The following is a 19,726-nucleotide window of genomic DNA, read 5'->3' as shown; positions in this document are numbered from 1 at the left end:
CACAATGCATTTCATTGCAGGAATCTTCAATAGACCAAATTGAAGTATACTGCAGTAGTATTGAAGAACTTAATGATACCCATCCTCATGTGGCAAGAAGTATTGAGAAGTGTGCCTTACAAGCTGTCACCACAATGTGTCAGGTATTATACATTTCTAGGTACATTTGCATTGGCCAGCAAAGCTAGAAATTCAGTCCCAAATGTGTTGACTGCAACAGGAAATATCGTGTGACTGACATGCTAGGATAAAATGAGACAGGAAAGCGTGAATAAATGATCTTTCATATATATGTTATTATAAATATTAGCTAATTATTTCATAGAGCTTTTATACACCATAATTATTTATAATTATTTTCAAAAAAGTTAGCTGTAATGATGTGCATTAAAACATGCACCAAGAATCAAAACATTTCTATTATCGAGTCAAGGTCTATGCATAAGCCCTATGTCATCCCAGATACCTCATCAGAGAGTCTTTGATCCAACCATTTCTCAGGCCCAGCTGTTGTAATTTAGCTACCCATCCAGTGTAACTTGTTTTTGACAGATGTTTTTATCTGGGTGATTCCCCCCTTTTAGACAAAGACTGAAGCAAGACTATTTGAGAGATGCAAAATAAACTGGAAGTTTGGAAAGCTTATCTCTGCAATTATTCAGAAGTCTTGGCCGAAAACTGAAAGCGAGTTATACCAAGAGAGGGAAGAGGTGGTTATCCAGCACCTTCTTAACTGGACAGCAGCCAAGAATATTTTCCAACTTCATGGTAGCTAATTTTTATTTTTCAGCAAGGACATGATTTGTTCTGTAAGTTCTCGTAATTTATACTATTTTTAACTCTAACTGTAGGTGCTGATGAAAAACTGATTGATCAGCTCTCTGAAGAGGCTAAAGAAAGACTTGCCATGGCAACATCATTATTTACAAATATTTCAGATCAGCTCATCAAAGGAAACATAAGGATTAAAGTTCTCAATCACATCTTGGCTAAGAAGAATACTTTCACTGAGTTGGTAAAAATAGGTAATTGTTCAGATCAGCTGTCTTGATCTCAGTACTGATATGAACACCTATGACAGTAGTGTTAGTACATTATTGGGATACCTCATTAGACTTGAGTATGATCATTACCTGCACACCCTGCCCTGCATTTGTCTGATGAATTACACAAAGACTATGAAAAGTTGTTACGTGAATCTTAATTCACGTTATTTTTTTATGACATCACTGCAGTCATAGTCCAAATGCACATTTCTACTGATTTTTACTAAGAAATAATATCATTCTGATTTACTTTTTCCCCTCACAGATTGTCTCTGTGAAAATGAGAAATGCAAAGATGCCAATGTCATGAGGAGGCTTCTTCAGTTGAGACAGGATGAGGTGAAAGCCATATATCATGACAGTGAGCTTGTTAAAGGGCTCCTTGCAATGTGTCGGAATATTCAGGAGCATGTAACAGGTAAATAATGTGCTCAGAGATTTAGTTGAAGTTTGCAGATTATTTGTTTAGGGGATTGTTACATTACTATACGATTTCTCTCATTTCAGTTGATTTTGGGGATCTAGAAGCAAAACACCAGATTGACATAGACGAGATGGAACTGAATAAGTTCATGGAGGTTCATCCCTTTGATCAGATCGCATCCCCAATGGCTGGTGTTGTCACATACTTTGATCTTAACGACGATATCCGAAACATGGCTGAGATTCTACACACATTTAAAGAGAGCTATATTTTTAAGATATGCTGGGAGAGCCAAGCTAAAGACTTTGCTAGAATGGCTGATGGTGAATGTGAGTCAGATGATGAGGAAGACTTGTGGGCTACAACTGATTTGATTTATGAAGACATATTTCAACCATGCTACAGTAAATACCGGAAGATATACGAGAGCTTAAAAGATGGCAGCATGGCCTTTGAAGAAGTTGATCTGATATTTAAAGCCTATATAGGAAAATATGTAGAACTAGAAGAAGACGTTACAGTTATTTCCAAACTGGATCCTGCAGATGACAAAAGGTGGATTCAGAGGAGGATTCAACAGATAGAACAGTATCATGAACTTCACTTGGCAGTGGAGTCAGCTCAAACAGTCATGATGGTGAAGCAGACACTTGGCCTTCAAGGAGATTTCCAGGTCTTGGAGAAGCTGCTTATAGTTGTAAGTCAGGAAATTTCAGTAATCTATACCATAGTGTAGGTTAACTTGCTTGTCCTTGTAGTACCATGTTGGTTGTTGATTAAAACATGACTTACTTTTGGTTTGGATTTTCCTTAACCCAGACGCACTTGGACTTTAAGAAGGAGCCTCTTGATAGTATTGACAATGAGTTAATGCAGGCCAAAACTGTACTCGTGGACATCACAGAGCCTCGTAGGCTCTGTCTCCAGGAGCTGGGCCTAAGGAAGAGCTTTGTTATGTGGGTCAAAGAAGCTCTTGAAGGTAAATAGTTAACAATACATATGGAAGAAAACTGAGTTACCTATCAATACCATGTGCATCATATTTTTACATTATCGCTGTACATTTAATAATTCTTTTTCCATAGAGTTGTCAAAATTAACATGTTGACTCAATTAATTTGACATTAACATTAACAATTAATTCGTTAACATGTTAACAATAAATATCAAAATTCTTAAAGGTGCATTTGTCAAGATTAGTTAAGATAGGAGCACTGAAAGGTAAGTAGGTGAAGAACATCAATACTGGAATGTTTGTTTTTTTGACTCCTTGCAACTCGATGCATATAATTAAAAACATTTTTAAAAAATCATTTTCTACTTACCAGGTTATTTGTACTAGTAAGAAATAAAAGACAGTTGACTTGTACCTTTTAATGCTGGGATCCTATTGGGATCCTCTAGGACCCATGTTTACCTCTACCTTAAAGTAAAAAAATATATACAAACATTACCCATACAAATTAACATTTTCCATTAAAATAATAGTAGAAACTATTTATAAATATACATATACATTGGGCATATTTTTAAAATAACAGTATTTTCTCTCAGTAATACACTATATATGGCCAAAATTATTTGCACCATTAAAGAATATTTTAAATAAATGCAAACAAATGGTCATTTCTGAAAAACTTACTGTTATTTTTGCTCTCAGTCTATAGGAATTCTATTGTTCCCTTTCACCATGTCTTTTATATTCTGTTTAAATGTCAGTAAAAAAAACCCATTGTCATTCAATACCATGGAGAAAAACAAAGATCTGTCAACTTAAATGAGACGGATGAAGATTGGCAATAATTCTGGGGGGAACTGTATATACAGACAGGTGACAAGTTAAAGCAAATATCTAGTAGGAAATCTTGAGTAGGCCTAATTTTGGGTATCCATTTGTAATCATCCACAGCAGCAGAGTGAGTCAGAAGTGCAGAATCTCAAAGTAGATGCAGAGCATCAAGATGAATTATGCAGCTCCAGAGGGTGAGAGGAAACATTGTAGTAGAACTAGATCAGGATCTAGCCGTCACATCACATCAGGCAGCAGAAGTAAACATACAGTGAATTTCCCTGTTGATGAGAATATATATATATTTTCCATATAAGGAAGTGTAACTTCACAAAAAAAATTAAATAACAGATACCACTTAGTAGGGCTAGGTATTGCAACCAATTTGGTGATTCGATTCTTATTTATATGGTTTTGATTAAATTTTGATTCGATTAAGTATCGATTAGTTATCAATATTTCATTTAAAATGTTAGTTTTGCAGGCATGGAATCCATATTTTAATATAAATGCTGGTAACTGAAACCCTCCTACTTAGCTATATTAATGAAATACTTATTTACATTAACAATAGGGCCCCCACAATTATATTTAATTACTTTTTACTTTGAGTAATAAATATTGTAACACGAAATCATAAATATGTGCATACAATGCACACAAGTTAAGCACAAACTGCACAATGCACATTACTGTAAAAAACAAAACAAAAATAAATATAAATGTGCAACAGTGAAATGCATTATCAACTTTGTTGATCTCATCTTTACGTTACTGCCTTTAAACATGAAATACTTCCACACATCAGACTTTGATTTTGCCGATACTGGCTTCAATTGGCTACCGTGACCTTCCGCAGTGATCCTCTGTCTTTTTTTTTTTTTTTTTTTGTTTAGTTTTGTTTTGTTTTAAGTGGAGCAACTCGAAAGATGGTAACATCTTCAGGATGAGAGGCGACCTGCAGATAATATTCACATCCTCTCAAGTAAAGCTTTAAGAATTGATTCGGGGATTTCCCAAATCGATATTGTTTCAATAAATTGAGGATTGATTAAAATCAGAGAATCTATATTTTTTAACCAGCCCTACCACTTAGGCCAAAGTAGTTTTTCAGACAAATTTTAGTAAAGTGCACTTACCAACAAAAAAATTATGGCGAAAATGAAAACAGTCAAACAGGGATACTGTATCACCTCTGCTAATGTCAATTTTAAAGTTTCGATCGTTTTGACTTTCATTGCACTTATTGTGCAGAATGAATAAGGTTCATATCTGGAGATTGAGATGGCTTTTATGTGCACTGTTGAGCAACACTGTGTTCTTGATCATTAGTGTAATACCCTCAAAGCATCAGTGATCTGCCACCATATTTTACAATGGGTTTGTCAGACATGCAGATCAGGAATTTCAAAATTCATACCTCAAGAACCAACTTTAATTTGCTTTTTGCATTCAAGACTTTTTAAACTTGTATTTGCACTGCTTTTTTCACAAACATTACTTGACTTGTGCAGGTCAAAAATCACCTGTTTCTTTTGTGTTAAACGTTCTTTGGTTTTCACCATGGTGATTGATGACAAGGGCAATTTCCATGTGTGCAATGTTATATGTATACCCCAAGGGACTATCGGCCCCAGTGTTTAGAAATGTTCACATCTCAAATGTGTTTTTATATCTGTAAATCTGCCCATGTTCTCTGCTTTTTGGAAATCTTGGGACAGTGATAAACTTGCCCATCACCAAAGTGTTACAAACATTGTTTTTACTCTTTAAATTTTTTTTTAACCATACAGATATCAATGAGCTTAAAGTGTTTGTGGACCTGGCCTCTATCTCTGCCGGTGAAAATGATCTGGATGTAGATAGAGTGGCTTGTTTTCATGATGCTGTTCTTGGCTACTCCTCAATGTTATATGAGCTAAAGTCAGATTCTAGCTTCGGGGTCTTTAAAGAGGTACTGAAGAAGCTTTGGAAGGCACTTGATAATGATCCCAATCTTCCAAAGAAACTGGTAAGACTTGCTTTCGGTTTTTGGATTCTTATCCTTCATATGAGATGGATAGTTGCTTAATTTTACTGAATGCATGCTTTGGTTTCAGCGTGACACTGCAAGACACCTTGAATGGTTGAAGACAGTTAAGGATAGCCATGGATCTGTAGAACTCTCGTCTTTGTCATTGGCTTCAGCTATCAATACAAAAGGAATCTACATAATCAGTGCTGAGAACCAAAAGAAGGTTTGTTAAACACAAAAGGATTTAATTCTACAAATACAATATGTACAGTGCCACTAGTAAGTTTGTGAACCCATTACAATCTTTGTTTGTATTTCTGCATAAATTTGACCAAAATGTGGTCAGATCTTTATACAAAATTGCATAAATTGCAATCTTTCAAAAATCTTTCAAAAATTGCAATCTTTCAAAAATTCAGATCTTTATACAAAACTGCATAAATTTGACCAAAATGTGGTCAGATCTTTATACTTTATACTTGTCTTTAAACACAAAAGGATTTAATTCTACAAATACAATATGTACAGTGCCACTAGTAAGTTTGTGAACCCATTACAATCTTTGTTTGTATTTCTGCATAAATTTGACCAAAATGTGGTCAGATCTTTATACAAATCCCGAAACTCGTTAAAGAGATCCCAATTAAACACATGATGCAAAAACATTAGTTATTACATTTATTTATTTATTGAGCAAAATTATTCAACTTTATATATATATATATATATATATATATATATATATATATATATTATATTATATATATATATATTTTATATATATTATATTATATATTATATTATATTATATTATATTATATATATATATATATATATATATATATATATATATATATATATATATTGTCAGAAAATGTATGTGAACCTTTGCTTTCAGTAACTGGTGTGATTCCCCAACCCCTCCCCCCCGCCCCCCCCCCCCCCCCCCATCAGCATCAACTTCAACAAAACATATCCTGTAACTGGTGATCAATGGGTTGGAGGAATTTGGGTCATTCCTCCTTCTTCAACTCTGTTCACATGCAACAACTCTGTGATGCTGGTGGACTTCCTTGCATGAACTGCTCTTTTTAGGTCCTTCCACATTTCTTTTGGGTTAAGGTCTAGACTTTGACTTAAATTTCTTCTGCTATAACCATTATTTTGTAGACTTACTAGTGTGCTTATTTTCTTGCTGCATGACCTACTTAAGGTTAAGCTTCAGTTCACAAACAGATACCCTGACATTCTCCTGTAGAATTTGTTGATACATTACAGAATTGATAGGACCATTACTAAAGGCAAGCTGTCCTGTACCGGAGGCAAAAAACAGTCCCAAACGATGAAACTGCAACCCTCATGTTTCCGGTTATTTTGGTATGCAGTGTTTTTTGTTTTCGTGAAACATAAAGCTTTTCATTTAAGCCAAAACATTCTATTTTGGATTAATTTGTCCACAGAACATTCTTCCAATAGGCTTCTGGCTTAGTCCACATAGTCTTGAGCAAACTTCAATCAGGCAGCAGTGTTCTTTTTGGAGAGTGTTGGCTTCCTCCTTGCTATCCTGCCATGCACACCATTCTTATTCAGTGTTTACCTGATGGTGGACTCATGAACATTGACAGTACTCAATGCAAGAGTGACCTGTAGGTCTTTAGATGTTACCCTGGGGTTCTTAGTGTCTATAATATTGGAGTCTTTGGAGTGATTTATTGCTGGATGACTACTCCTTGGGAGATTAACAGTGGTACTGAATTTTCTCCATATGTATATCATCTGCCTCACAGTGTATTTGTGACCTTCTCCATCCATGTGAGCATCAGTTTTTCTGAAGTCCTCAGGAATCTCCTTTGATCATGGCATGACACACTTCCATAAATTTGTGTGAAGACCCTAGTTCATGTTATTGAAACATGGGAGAGCCTGCTAAACTCACACCTGATTTCCATGACCTTGAAAAAAAAAACCCAAAACAAAACAAAAAAATTTTTTGCACCATTTGTTTCAATGGGTAATTGGGTATCTACTACTTGGAAGAAAATCTGATGATGTTTCAGTTCAAACTCATGTAGAAATGCTGAAAATTGTAAAGGGTTCACAAACTTTCTAGCGGCACTGTACAAGATGAGCAAGTAGCATATTTTAAAAATGCTTTACTTGTGTATTTATTTATTTATTTATTTATTTATTTATTTAAAAAGTTGAGTCTGGATAAAGTCTTGAAGCTACGTATTCCAGAGGAGCATGATGGGGGCCATGAGATGCGATGTTACTCCCTTGAAGACCTCAAAGACCTTCAGAATAAGTTGATGCTTATGTCTGGCAAAGGAGAGCAAGGCCAGAATGAAGTTGATAGATTTGTAGAGGTTGGTCCCAAATTTCAGAACAGAGTGAATAACATATGGCCAAAAGTCTGTGGACACCTGATCATCAGTGTTCCCCAAGTTATTACCACAAAGTTGGAAGCACGAAATTGTCTAGGAGGACATTGAATGCTGTAGCGTTTCAATTTGTTTCAATGCTGTTCCAGCATGACAATGCCCCATGCACAATGCGAGATCCATGAAGCCATGGTTTGCTACATTTGGTGTGGAAGAACCTGAGTGGCCTGCACAGAGACTTGACCTCAACCCCATTGAACACATTTGGGATGAACTGGAATGCCAGCTATGCACCAGGCCTCACTAATGCTTTTGTGGCTAAATGGGCAAACCCCATAGCCAAGAAGAAGAACACTTGGAGGGATTATAAAACACACATGGGTGTGATAGTCAGGTGTCCACAAACTTTTGTCCATATAGTGTAGCTTGTTGTTCGTATTACATATACTTCATAAATAGTACACTGATTTCCAAATTTCATGGCACTATTTCATAGGAGTATATAACACTGTTTTTTATTTTTACAGGTTTTTGCCAGTGTACAGAGATTAGGTTCTGCATTTATTGACTTATTTGTGGCTGGAAATCCATTGTTCAGACTTTGGGAGGCAATTATCCACTGTAATAGCAAAGAAGTGTGCATTGTCATGGATTTTAACTTGACAAATGATATCAGTATTGTTATGGTGAAGGGTGATGTGGCAGAGCAACTTCTAGAAGTCTGTAAGAAAATGGAGCATTGCCTCAGTTTTTGGAAAGATTTCATGGACAAGCAAAGATCTCAGAATTACTACCTCAACTATTTTACAGCGGAACAGATAGTATATCTGTGCAGTCAGTTGACTCAGAAAAACTTGGCAAATCTGGACGATCAAGCTCTCATGATGCTTTCTTTCATCAAACCGAATTGCACTACCTTCAACTTGAGGAAAAGCTGGCATGTCCTTCAGTATGAGTTGCTTACAAAGCCTTCTGAGCAAAATGAAGACATTGATTTTCAAACCTTTGTTGATGTTCCAAATCAGATTGAATGTGAGATGGATATTGAAGGTGTCTCTGCTTCTGATTTTGGTCCGGAAAATGATACTAGAAGGTTTGACATGATTTGGAATACATACATGAGAAACATGAAAAAATTTCTTCCCAACTCTCTTGATGTCAGAAGTCTAGGAAGACTTTTGGAAATTTTGTCTAATAGCTCCAGTGAAACTGAGGTGAATGCTGATGATGTTGATGAGGATGAGAGTGTTCTTAAAAAGAATCAGAGAAATGTACAAAGAGAGCTACCTAGGGGACTGGTCATTGGAAAACCAAATCTCATTATCTGCCCTCTCACAGAGATTCAGACTTCTTGTATCTCCATTTACATGAGCAGTGAAGATGAGCCGCTGCCCACATATGATGAAGTGCTCCTTTGTGATTCTTCCACTTCGTATGAGCAAGTAGAGCTGTTCTTTAGGCGCTGTCTCACTGCTGGTTACAGGGGACAGAAGATATACACCATGCTTTATGTAGATCAGCTAACCTATGAAGTGAGTTACAAAGTGGAACAGTTTTTCCAACGTCACAAGGCTCAGAGCAGGAATGACTACAGGCTGGTGTTGATCTGTAGTACTGATCGAGAACATGCCTACCTTCCCTCAGTCTTCAGTCAGTTTCGGTTGCACATGGTACCCCAAGAACCCCTTAGCAGAATTCAGGAATACCTTGCCAAGCACTACACAGTTCCAAAGGACTATTCCAGTGCTGCTGCTGTTTTTAAAAACAGAACATTTGTGGGAGTTGTATCTTCAAGACGAGCAGGTGTTGGTGGGTATAAAGTCACATTTGTTAAAAAAAGAAAATTCTATTGTTAAATGTAATTGATTGAATTATACCTAACTTTTGTGTTCCTAGGCAAATCGCTTTATATACGCCGGTTGTATGAAAGATTGAAGGTGATTAGTAAAAAACCCTCACAGCTCAAGTGTATCCGGTTGATAGAGCCAAGAGTGGATGAAAATGCTGTTCTTCAGTCAATGCTACACAGCCCCAAGAGGGAGCTAAGCATCTTTCATTTTGATATTACTTCTTCGGTAATAGTTTTTTTAACATTATTTAATTTATTTTATTATTTATTAAATTATTATTTATTTATTTTAAAAAAATAAATGTTGTTTGTGTTGCGTTACCTATATGCTACATTATAGGTGCAGAAAGGCCTCCATGAATTTCTCTTTCGGCTGCTGGTTTTGGGTTACCTCTTGGATTCAGAAGGAAGAATGTGGAAGTGCAGCAACAGGCACCTATACATCATTGAGCTACTCCAGTCTAGTGCAAGTGTGCCTAGAAAAGGCCCAAGATCCGTAAGGCAGCTCATATAATTCATCATTTTGCTGATCACAACACATTCCTACTGTCCCAGTAACAGCAATGATGTGTTTTCCATTTTATGACAGGGTGTAAGTGTCCAGTCAGCCTTTCAGGATGTTTTTCCAATTGTCTACTGCCGAACTCCAAAAGAGGTTCTTGAGCTGGAAATGAGAATGTCAGAAGACCCATCCACAACTGTGGGTGATGACCCCCTAATGGATGATAAAGAATTCAGAAGTGAGGCTTACCAGCGCCCATACCAGTATCTAAAACGATTCCACCATGGAAACAACTTGGATGGATTTATGTACAGAGAAATTGAAGGAACCCATGTGGAATGCCTACAGTTGATGTTTCTGTACTGTGGTGTCATGGACCCTTCCTGGGCAGAGTTGAGGAATTTTACATGGTTCTTGAATCTGCAGTTACGGGACTGTGAGACATCTGTATTCTGTGATGCATCCTTTACAGGAGACACTTTGTTGGGGTTTAAAAACTTTGTGGTTGATTTCATGATACTTATGGCTAAGGACTTTGCTACACCCTCTCTGAGCATCTCTGACCAGAGCCCAGGGAGGCAACAAATGGACATTTCAGGTGTTAGTGAAGAAGACCTTGCACCATTCAGGATAAGAAAGAGATGGGAATCAGAGCCTCATCCTTATATTTTCTTCAATGATGACCATGTGTCTATGACATTCATTGGCTTTCATCTACAGCCGAATGATCAGAATTGGGTCGATGCCATTGATCCATCGACACAGAGAGTGATCAAAAAGAACATCATGACTAAGGAACTATATGAGGGTCTCAGCCTGCAGAGGGTTCCTTTTAATATTGACTTTGATAATCTCCCAAGAGGAGAGAAAATTGAGCGAATCTGCAATGTTCTGGGAATACAGTGGCCCCTTGACCCAGATGAAACTTACGAGCTAACGACTGACAACATACTGAAGATTCTGGCTATACACATGCGTTTCAGGTGTGGCATTCCAGTCATCATCATGGGTGAGACAGGGTGTGGTAAGACCAGGCTAATTAAATACCTGTGTGAGCTTCGACGGAGTGGAGTTGCCACAGAGAATATGAAACTAGTCAAAGTCCATGGAGGAACAAGCTCAGATATGATTTATACCAAAGTGAGAGAGGCAGAGGCCATTGCATGCAGCAATAAACAAGATTATGATTTTGACTCTGTATTGTTCTTTGATGAGGCAAACACAACAGAGGCCATCAGCAGCATTAAAGAAGTACTGTGTGATAAAACAGTAGAGGGTGAATCCATGATGCCAAACACTGGCTTGCAAATTATTGCTGCATGTAACCCATACAGGAAACACACCGATGTAATGATTAAGAGATTGGAGTCAGCTGGTTTGGGATACAGAGTGCGAGCTGAAGAAACGGATGAAAAGCTTGGATCCATTCCCCTCCGTCAACTTGTGTACAGGGTGCAGGCCTTGCCTCCTAGCATGATTCCATTAGTTTGGGACTTTGGACAACTTAATGACCATACTGAGAAAATGTACGTTCAGCAAATAGTCCAAAGGGTGGTTGAAAACCACTCTTTCCCTCAGGACTACATCAAGATCATCACAGATGTCTTATCAGCTTCACAGAAGTATATGAGGACAAGAAATGATGAATGTAGTTTTGTAAGTCTGAGGGATGTTGAACGTTGCATGCAGGTTTTTGCATGGTTCTACCAAAATAATGAAACGTTGCTGTCAGAACTTACCAGGTATGAGAGTAATCAGAGAGCGCAAAAAAATGAACACAGTCTAAGAGACATCGATGAAAGAGACCCTATTCTGTGGTCGTTAGTAATGGCTATTGGTGTGTGCTACCATGCCTGCTTGGAGGACAAAGAGAAGTATAGGGTCAAAATCTGTAAATACTTCCCAAGGACCTACATCCCAGTCAAGTTAATGCAAGAAATCTCAGTTATGCAGGATCTTCTTCTTAGTGGAGTTCCACTAGGTGACACCATTGCAAGAAATAATGCTTTAAAGGAAAATGTTTTCATGATGGTGATTTGCATTGAGCTGCGAATTCCTCTCTTCTTGGTTGGGAAGCCTGGAAGCTCCAAATCTCTGTCTAAAACCCTGGTTGCAGATGCTATGCAAGGTCAAGCAGCTCATTCTGACTTGTTTAGAAAACTAAAACAGATTCATCTGGTGTCATTTCAGTGCAGTCCTCATTCCACACCAGAAGGCATCATCAACACATTCAAGCAGTGTGCCCGTTTTCAGGAGGGCAAGAATCTAAATGAGTACATCTCTGTGGTGGTACTGGATGAAATTGGTCTAGCTGAGGATTCTCCTAAAATGCCTCTGAAAACCCTCCATCCACTTCTTGAGGAAGGGTGCATCGATGATCAGCCCCTGCCTCACAAGAAGGTTGGGTTCATCGGGATATCTAATTGGGCTTTAGACCCAGCGAAGATGAACAGAGGAATATTTGTTTCTCGTGGTGACCCTGATGAGAAAGAGTTGATTGAGAGTGCCAAAGGAATTTGCTCTTCTGATGCAATGATCCTTGAGAAAGTTAGGGATTTCTTTCAGCCTTTTGCTCGTGCTTACCTCAGAATCTGCAAGAAAGATGGGAAAGGTTTTTTTGGCCTGCGTGACTATTACAGCTTGATTAAGATGATGTTTGCTATTGCCAAAGCATCAGATCAAACCCCAAGTGCAGATCAGATTGTGGAGGCTGTGTTGAGAAACTTTAGTGGTAAAGACACTGTGAATTCGGTCACTGTTTTCACCAACAGGCTTGTTTCTAAACCTAACCTTGAAAGCATTGATACCATTGAGCTCGTGAGACAAAATATCACAGCAGTTGCTCAAGATGAGGAGTGTCGCTACCTGCTCATTCTAACAAAAAATTATGCGGCTCTACAGATTCTTCAGCAAACATTCTTTTCTGAACAGTACCAACCTGAAATCATCTTTGGCTCAAGCTTCCCTAAAGACCAACAGTACACCCAGATTTGCCGTAACATTAATCGTGTCAAGATTTGCATGGAGACGGGTCAAACCATTGTGCTTCTGAATTTGCAAAACCTGTATGAAAGCTTATACGATGCACTCAATCAATACTATGTTTCCCTTGGAGGTCAGAAGTATGTGGATTTGGGGCTTGGAACCCACCGTGTCAAGTGTAGAGTGCACAAGGACTTCAGGCTCATAGTGATTGAAGAGAAGGAAATTGTCTACAAACAATTTCCTGTTCCTCTGATTAACAGGTTGGAGAAACACTACCTGGACATTAACACTGTGCTAAAGAATGAACAAAAGCAGCTTGTAAAAATGCTTGAAAAATGGGTTGACAATTTCGTTAAATCGAACAGTCAGCATTCACCTGCTCTCCAGGCAGCACAATACTGCCCAGCTGATGTTTTCATTGGATATCACTCTGATACTTGTGCCTCCGTCATCTTGCAAGTTATGGAGAGGCAGAAAGGAGAGATGGAACTTTCTGACCCTCAGCGACAACTGTTGGATGAGGCCAAACTAATCTTATTGAACTGTGCTACACCAGATGCAGTGGTTCGCCTAGATAGTTCAGCCCTTTCCAGAGTGGAAAGTGAACACCTAGCAAGGGTGTACTTTGAAGACCAGAAGCACAGCTGTATGGCTGACTTCGTCTTGTCTCATATCCAACAGGAAGAGTGGAACCATGCCTCTTTCACTGAGGTAAATCTGTCTTGAATGATTTGTTTGAGTAATTATTAATTAAAACTATATTAGCAGTAATTCAGTGTGTGATTGCTTCATAGTTTCCTCTTGAAAGGTTCTGCAATAACTCATGAAATGTAATAATCAGATCTTTATATAGGTTTATACATATTTTTTTCTTTTATACATCAATTCTTATTTTTATTTCTGACTTCTAAAAAATCGTAGGCTATACAAATGCCTTTAAACTTTAAAACAATTCCTTTATATTTTATATATATATATATATATATATATATATATATATATATATATATATATATATATATATATAATATAAAAACGATGAACCCCACTTTATACCAAAATATTCTTGAGACAAACGTGAGGCCACCTGTCCAGCAGCTTAAGCTGGGCTGAAATTAGGTCATGCAACAGGACAATGATCCCAAGCACACCAGCAAATCGACATCTGAATGGCTAAAGAAGACATAAAATCAAGGTGTAGAAATGGCCATGGTATGAACGCCCTCAAACATCAATGAATTGAAGTAATGTTGTAAAGAGGAGTGGGACAACATTTCTCCAAAATGGTGTGAGAGACTGATAAACAGTGATGAACAGATGAACAGTAAACATTTTCCTACGGAAAATGTTTACTTCAAGTTATTGTTGCTAAAGGTGTTTCTATATGTTACTGAATTATAGGTTGTACTTATTTTTTCCCACCTGGTTTCTGAATGTTGGTTTACTTTATGGGGAAAATGACTACATATTGAAATAGGTAGTAATTATATTGAAATTTGTAGTTGTTTTTTTTTTTTTGTCATCTTATAGAAGTTGGTGAGGACCACAGAATTGTTATTTAGGCTCTGATAAATAAAAACCTAGAGTTGAAGGAGTGTATGCTTTCTTTTTCCCATGACTGTATATGTAGTCAAATATTTCAGTAGGTCTTGATAGGAGGACAATATGCAGTACTTTTATTTTAAAAATTCTTTTTATTTTAATTCATTTTAAAGCAACAGGAAAAATGCATTGGAGGCTGGGTTAGGGCCAGAGAAAGGTTGCCACTTGATGAGCCCAGCATGATTGTATTCTAAGATTACATAAGTTCTTTTTGGCCTTCAGGAGTTCATGTGGTTTGTCCTTGGACAGTCACATCTCAGAGTCATATTTTCTCTTCAGTTCCCCCTTTTGTCCTCTACTTTTGGACTACCTACACAATGTTTTTTGCTACCAAGACCTCATAAACCTCAGGATCTTTTTTGCAATGCGCCTTCTAAGAATTGTGCCTTGGCTGGCACTGTTTAATTCTTGCAGCAGAAACCTTTGCTGTTCTAGGGCTTCTATATCTACAGCAGAACTCGTTGGTTGCTCAAGTTAGGAGGTTGTTCATGATCTTGTAGCATAGGAGAATGCCCAACACCCAGTATATAGGATGCATACATGAAGACAGGGGATTCAGTGCATCAACAAGGTTGCCTAGGCTGCTAGCTGCTTTCCCAGGTTTTAGAAAAGCCTCTTGGTAGTCCTTGTCTTTATATGCATAGGGTTCTCCCTTCAGTCTCCTATAGGACTCTGCCTCTTGTTGACAGTATAAAAATAGGCTAATTAATATTAAAATGTTTCAAATCCCATTTTGACTCTTTTAAGTAATTGAAATTAATGAGAGAATTTAATATAATAATAATAATAATAATAATAATAATAATAATAACAACAATAATACTACTAATAATAAACCTTTGGTTGTTTTGAAATCTTACAGGTGACTACTTTTTCCAGACTTCTAACAGCAGCAGACATTGGGCAGCTACAGGAAGTGGTTCCAAACATAGAGCTACTTGTATTGCATCAGTTTGATACGGAGCATTCTTTCCTAAAGAAAATCAGGTATGCATGAGTAGATGCGTATTAAATACAAATCTGGTACTACCCCCCCCCACCCCCCTCCCCCAATAATCAGTACTATTTGTGTCATCCTAGAAACTATTTAGACAGTACCTCTGGGAACAAGATACTAATTATTCAGACTGATTTTGATGAAGCCTTACAAAGCTCCAACCTCATTGCATCAGCAAAGTAAGTCTTTCATCTGACTTACTATCCATTTCACTTGCTGTAGTGGGACTTTATGAAGCAGTCATGACATTTAATCTTTATTTAGGTACTCCTCTATTGGTGAAATCAACAAATTCAGGAAGGAGCAGTGCAGTAAGGTGTTTGTCTACTTCATTACCAAACTACCAAGAGTGGAAGGTGGAACTTCTTATGTTGGATTTCATGGAGGTGAGATAAAGGTTTTGTTTCTAATGGCTAATTTTAAACTTGATATGCTATATGGTGAAAGTATGTGGACAGCTGACCATCTCATCCATATGTGAGCCTTCCCCCACACAATTGCCACAAGGTTTGACGCACACAGTTGTCTAGAATGCTTTGTTTGCTCTAATATTAAGATTTCTTTGAATTATTGGTCCTAGTCCAAGACTGTTTTAGCATTGCAGTATCCTGTGCACAAACTAAGGTCCATAAAGACATGGTTTGCCAAGGTTGATTTGGAAGAATTTGAGTGTTCTGCACAGAACTCTGCCCTCAACTCCACTGAACATCTTTGGGATGAATTAGAACACTGACTCCATGCAAGGCCTTCTTGTCCAAGATCAGTGCCCAACCCAGTGCCCCCTAATGCTCTTATACCTGAATGGGCACTAATCCCCAAAGCCATGTTCCAAAATTATTGTGGAAAGCCTTTCCTGAAGAATGGAGGCTGTTATAGCAGCAAAGGGGGGGGGGGGCTAAATCCGTAATGGGATGTTCAACAAACACATATGTGCGTGATTGGTCATATTGGCCATATAGCGTATATTGAAACTGATGGCTGACTAACTTTGTGTTTCCTTTTTAGCAATTGCATATTACTGTCTATGGTTTTAATGGGATATTCTAGAAGCAAATAATGTAGGGGTGTGTAATGGTCAGGTGTTCATATAGTGTATAAAGGGCTTTGGACAGATTTAAGAATTTTCTGATGTATTTTTCTGTTAAGGCCCCTGGAAATCAGTCCACATTGATGACCTTAGAAGATCAAAAGATATTATCTCTGATATTAAAGCCTTGCAGTGTCTTACCATCAGTCAGCTGTTTGAGGAAAAGGAAGATCAGCCCGAGGGTAACGATAATTCCTCCTAAATGTATTCATTTTGAATGCAGACAGACCTTTAGCAGGTGTTTGTCTAACGGCACAAACTCTGTTTTTGTCTGTCACAGCTATGGAGACAGAGGACATGCATAGAGAAGAAGAAGCTGAAAAAATGGAGCAAAAGGACAATATAGTAAGTTCTAACATCAGAAACATTATGTTCATTTTTTATCATGGTGTAGACATGTGAACTAATTTTGACAAAAATTTTGACAAATTTTTTCTTTGTGGTCTCTCAAGAGCTGGGAGAACGTTCTAGATACCACAGCACTGGTGCGTAGCTGCGTTCAAAGTGCAGTGGGCATGCTGAGAGACCAGGGGGATACAGGATGTCGCAGCACTAGAAGAGTAGAAATTCTGCTAACTCTCCTATCTGATAGTGAGGAACTTCAAGGTATGAATGTAATTTTATTTATATATATTTGTATGTGTGTGAGAGAGAGAGAGCGAGAGAGAGAGAATAATATCTAACATTTAGTTAACCACTGAATGTTTTACTTTTATAATCCACAGCTACATTTTTGAAAACCATAAAGCGCCGTCTTCATATTCTGTTGATGAACCATGATGAACACGCTCTCTCAGCAAAGAATTGGGTTTTCAGAGAAGCAACCAATATTGATTCCCTACAAGAGGGTGGGACATTCAGGTAAGTTAACAGCAAGAAAATATATACTTAATCACAATTAAATAAAATATAATCTATATGTTGGAAATGATTTAGAACAGTTTATGGCCTTTTTCAAGCCTTTTTTTCTTCATTTGTGACCAGTCAGAGTCAGCTGACCAGCAGTAAAACAATACCAAACAAATAAAATATTTCTTCCTAATTCCTGTAATTACATTTTCAGAAATACCTTATGGAAGCGGGTTCAAGCTGCAGTTATTCCCTTCCTGGCACAGCTGGTCTCCGTTATTGACCGTGACCACAATCTTGACATCTTGCTAGATAGAAACTCAGGGGAATCAGTGAAAAAACTGTGGTTGGACATCTTTGGAAATGTCAAGTTTTTAAATGTTCCATATACAAGAGTCGATTCCAAGTAAGTACCTCATATCTCCATCACTGTATTGATTTGCTTCTGCAGAAAGATATTTTATGAATATATTTTCCACTGTCTGTGTCTTTTCCAGCTCAGTGACAAAGACAATTCTTGTCCAGAACGGTATTGTAGTTCATAGGAATACAGGCTGCTTAATGCCGTTCAGCTGGATAATCAAAGACCATTTAGAGGAACTCTGGGTACATGCTCTGCACAGAGAAGGTAACAGAAAACCTACAAACATACAATACCACTATGCATACCACTAGTTTAGAGATCTAATGAATGTTTGTCACTTTACAGATCTATGAAATAAAATTATGACTGTGAAGGACTGCTGTAAACTGTGAAGCTTTCATGAAAAGCTTTCATTAGCTTCACTAGTTTTAACTATTTATTTGGAGTGTGTAGCTGCTTGATAGATTTTTGCAATTATTATTGTTGTTGTTGTTGTTATATATCTCTCATTCATTTCATTCAAGTTGCCGGTTAAATAGTTAATTCTTCTTCAGACTATTGATTCATTATAGTGGTATTATTTTATTTTTTTATTTTTCCCCCAACAAGAATTTGTTCACTCTTCGCAGATGATTTTCTGGCAGAACACTGGCTATTTTGCAGTGTAAATGTGCTGAATGTGCTGTAAATGAGCTCAGACCTTATAATTGCAAGTTGTTGGTATAGAGTGGGTAAAGACAAAATTTCCATTGTAATTTCTTTTTTCTCTTTTATTATTGAAAGGCCACACTCTGAAACAGTTTGAGGAGTTCTTTTGGAAGACTCCACTGGGCCGGTATATTGCAGAAGCTGAACAAGAAATGCAGGTGGAGTTTTTCCACAGATATAGTCAGGATTTCATCTCTTTGACAACAAACGTAACTACAGAGGTTGAACTACAGGTCAGCATCTAAAAACATGTTTTAATGTGTGTTTTTGTGTGTGTGTATGTGTGTGTGTGTATGTATATATATATATATATATATATATATATATATATATATATATATATATATATATATATATATATATAAAATAATTATAATTATACAGTATCTCACTTTTCATATGCTGTGCTTTCTTATGTATGTCTGTATGTATGTATGTATAGAAGTACAGTAACTCACAAAAGTGAGTACACCCCTCACATTTTTGTAAATATTTGATTATATCTTTTCATGTGACAACAGAAATGACACTTTGCTACAATGTAAAGTAGTGAGTGTACAGCTTATGTAACAGTGCAAATTTGCTGTCCCCTCAAAATAACTCAACACACAGCCATTAATGTCTAAACCGCTGGCAACAAAAGTGAGTACATCCCTAAGTGAAAATGTCCAAATTGGGCCCAATTAGCCATTTTCCCTCCCCAGTGTCATGTGACTTGTTAGTGTTACAAGGTCTCAGGTGTGAATGGGGAGCAGGTGTGTTAAATTTGGTGTCATCGCTCTCACACTCCCTCATACTGGTCTCTGGAAGTTCAACATGGCACCCCATGGCAAAGAACTCTCTGAGGATCTGAAAAAAAGAATTGTTGCTCTACATAAAGATGGCCTAGGCTATAAGAAGATTGCCAAGACCCTGACACTGAGTTGCAGCATGGTGGCCAAGAGCATACAGCGGTTTAACAGGACAGGTTCCACTCAGAACAGGCCTCGCCATGGCCAACCAAAGAAGTTGGGTGCACTTGCTCAGTGTCAAATCCAGAGTTTGTCTTTGGGAAATAGACATATGAGTGCTGCCAGCATTGCTGCAGAGGTTGAAGGGGTGGGGGGTCAGCCTGCCAGTGCTGACTATA

The 19,726-nt window shown here is 37.6% G+C and overlaps 1 protein-coding gene across 1 annotated transcript in view; it reads left to right on the top strand.

Moving 5' to 3' along the window:
* Nucleotides 1–19,726, top strand: part of rnf213a (ring finger protein 213a) — a 56,302-nt gene that overhangs the window by 18,728 nt on the left and 17,848 nt on the right. Inside the window, exons 16-38 of the mRNA XM_053653363.1 lie at nucleotides 21–143; nucleotides 585–768; nucleotides 852–1,025; nucleotides 1,312–1,464; nucleotides 1,554–2,167; nucleotides 2,290–2,449; nucleotides 5,053–5,270; nucleotides 5,359–5,496; nucleotides 7,475–7,639; nucleotides 8,182–9,463; nucleotides 9,551–9,729; nucleotides 9,844–9,999; nucleotides 10,093–13,701; nucleotides 15,455–15,579; nucleotides 15,673–15,768; nucleotides 15,854–15,975; nucleotides 16,736–16,858; nucleotides 16,957–17,021; nucleotides 17,129–17,282; nucleotides 17,402–17,537; nucleotides 17,740–17,931; nucleotides 18,023–18,153; nucleotides 18,673–18,830. Coding sequence (XP_053509338.1) covers nucleotides 21–143; nucleotides 585–768; nucleotides 852–1,025; nucleotides 1,312–1,464; nucleotides 1,554–2,167; nucleotides 2,290–2,449; nucleotides 5,053–5,270; nucleotides 5,359–5,496; nucleotides 7,475–7,639; nucleotides 8,182–9,463; nucleotides 9,551–9,729; nucleotides 9,844–9,999; nucleotides 10,093–13,701; nucleotides 15,455–15,579; nucleotides 15,673–15,768; nucleotides 15,854–15,975; nucleotides 16,736–16,858; nucleotides 16,957–17,021; nucleotides 17,129–17,282; nucleotides 17,402–17,537; nucleotides 17,740–17,931; nucleotides 18,023–18,153; nucleotides 18,673–18,830 — 8,457 coding nt within the window. The remainder of the gene's footprint in view (nucleotides 1–20; nucleotides 144–584; nucleotides 769–851; nucleotides 1,026–1,311; nucleotides 1,465–1,553; nucleotides 2,168–2,289; nucleotides 2,450–5,052; nucleotides 5,271–5,358; nucleotides 5,497–7,474; nucleotides 7,640–8,181; nucleotides 9,464–9,550; nucleotides 9,730–9,843; nucleotides 10,000–10,092; nucleotides 13,702–15,454; nucleotides 15,580–15,672; nucleotides 15,769–15,853; nucleotides 15,976–16,735; nucleotides 16,859–16,956; nucleotides 17,022–17,128; nucleotides 17,283–17,401; nucleotides 17,538–17,739; nucleotides 17,932–18,022; nucleotides 18,154–18,672; nucleotides 18,831–19,726) is intronic.

The sequence above is a fragment of the Ictalurus furcatus genome, chromosome 2, assembly GCF_023375685.1.
Source record: "Ictalurus furcatus strain D&B chromosome 2, Billie_1.0, whole genome shotgun sequence".
NCBI lineage: Eukaryota > Metazoa > Chordata > Actinopteri > Siluriformes > Ictaluridae > Ictalurus > Ictalurus furcatus.
This window is presented reverse-complemented; position numbering and strand designations above follow the sequence as displayed.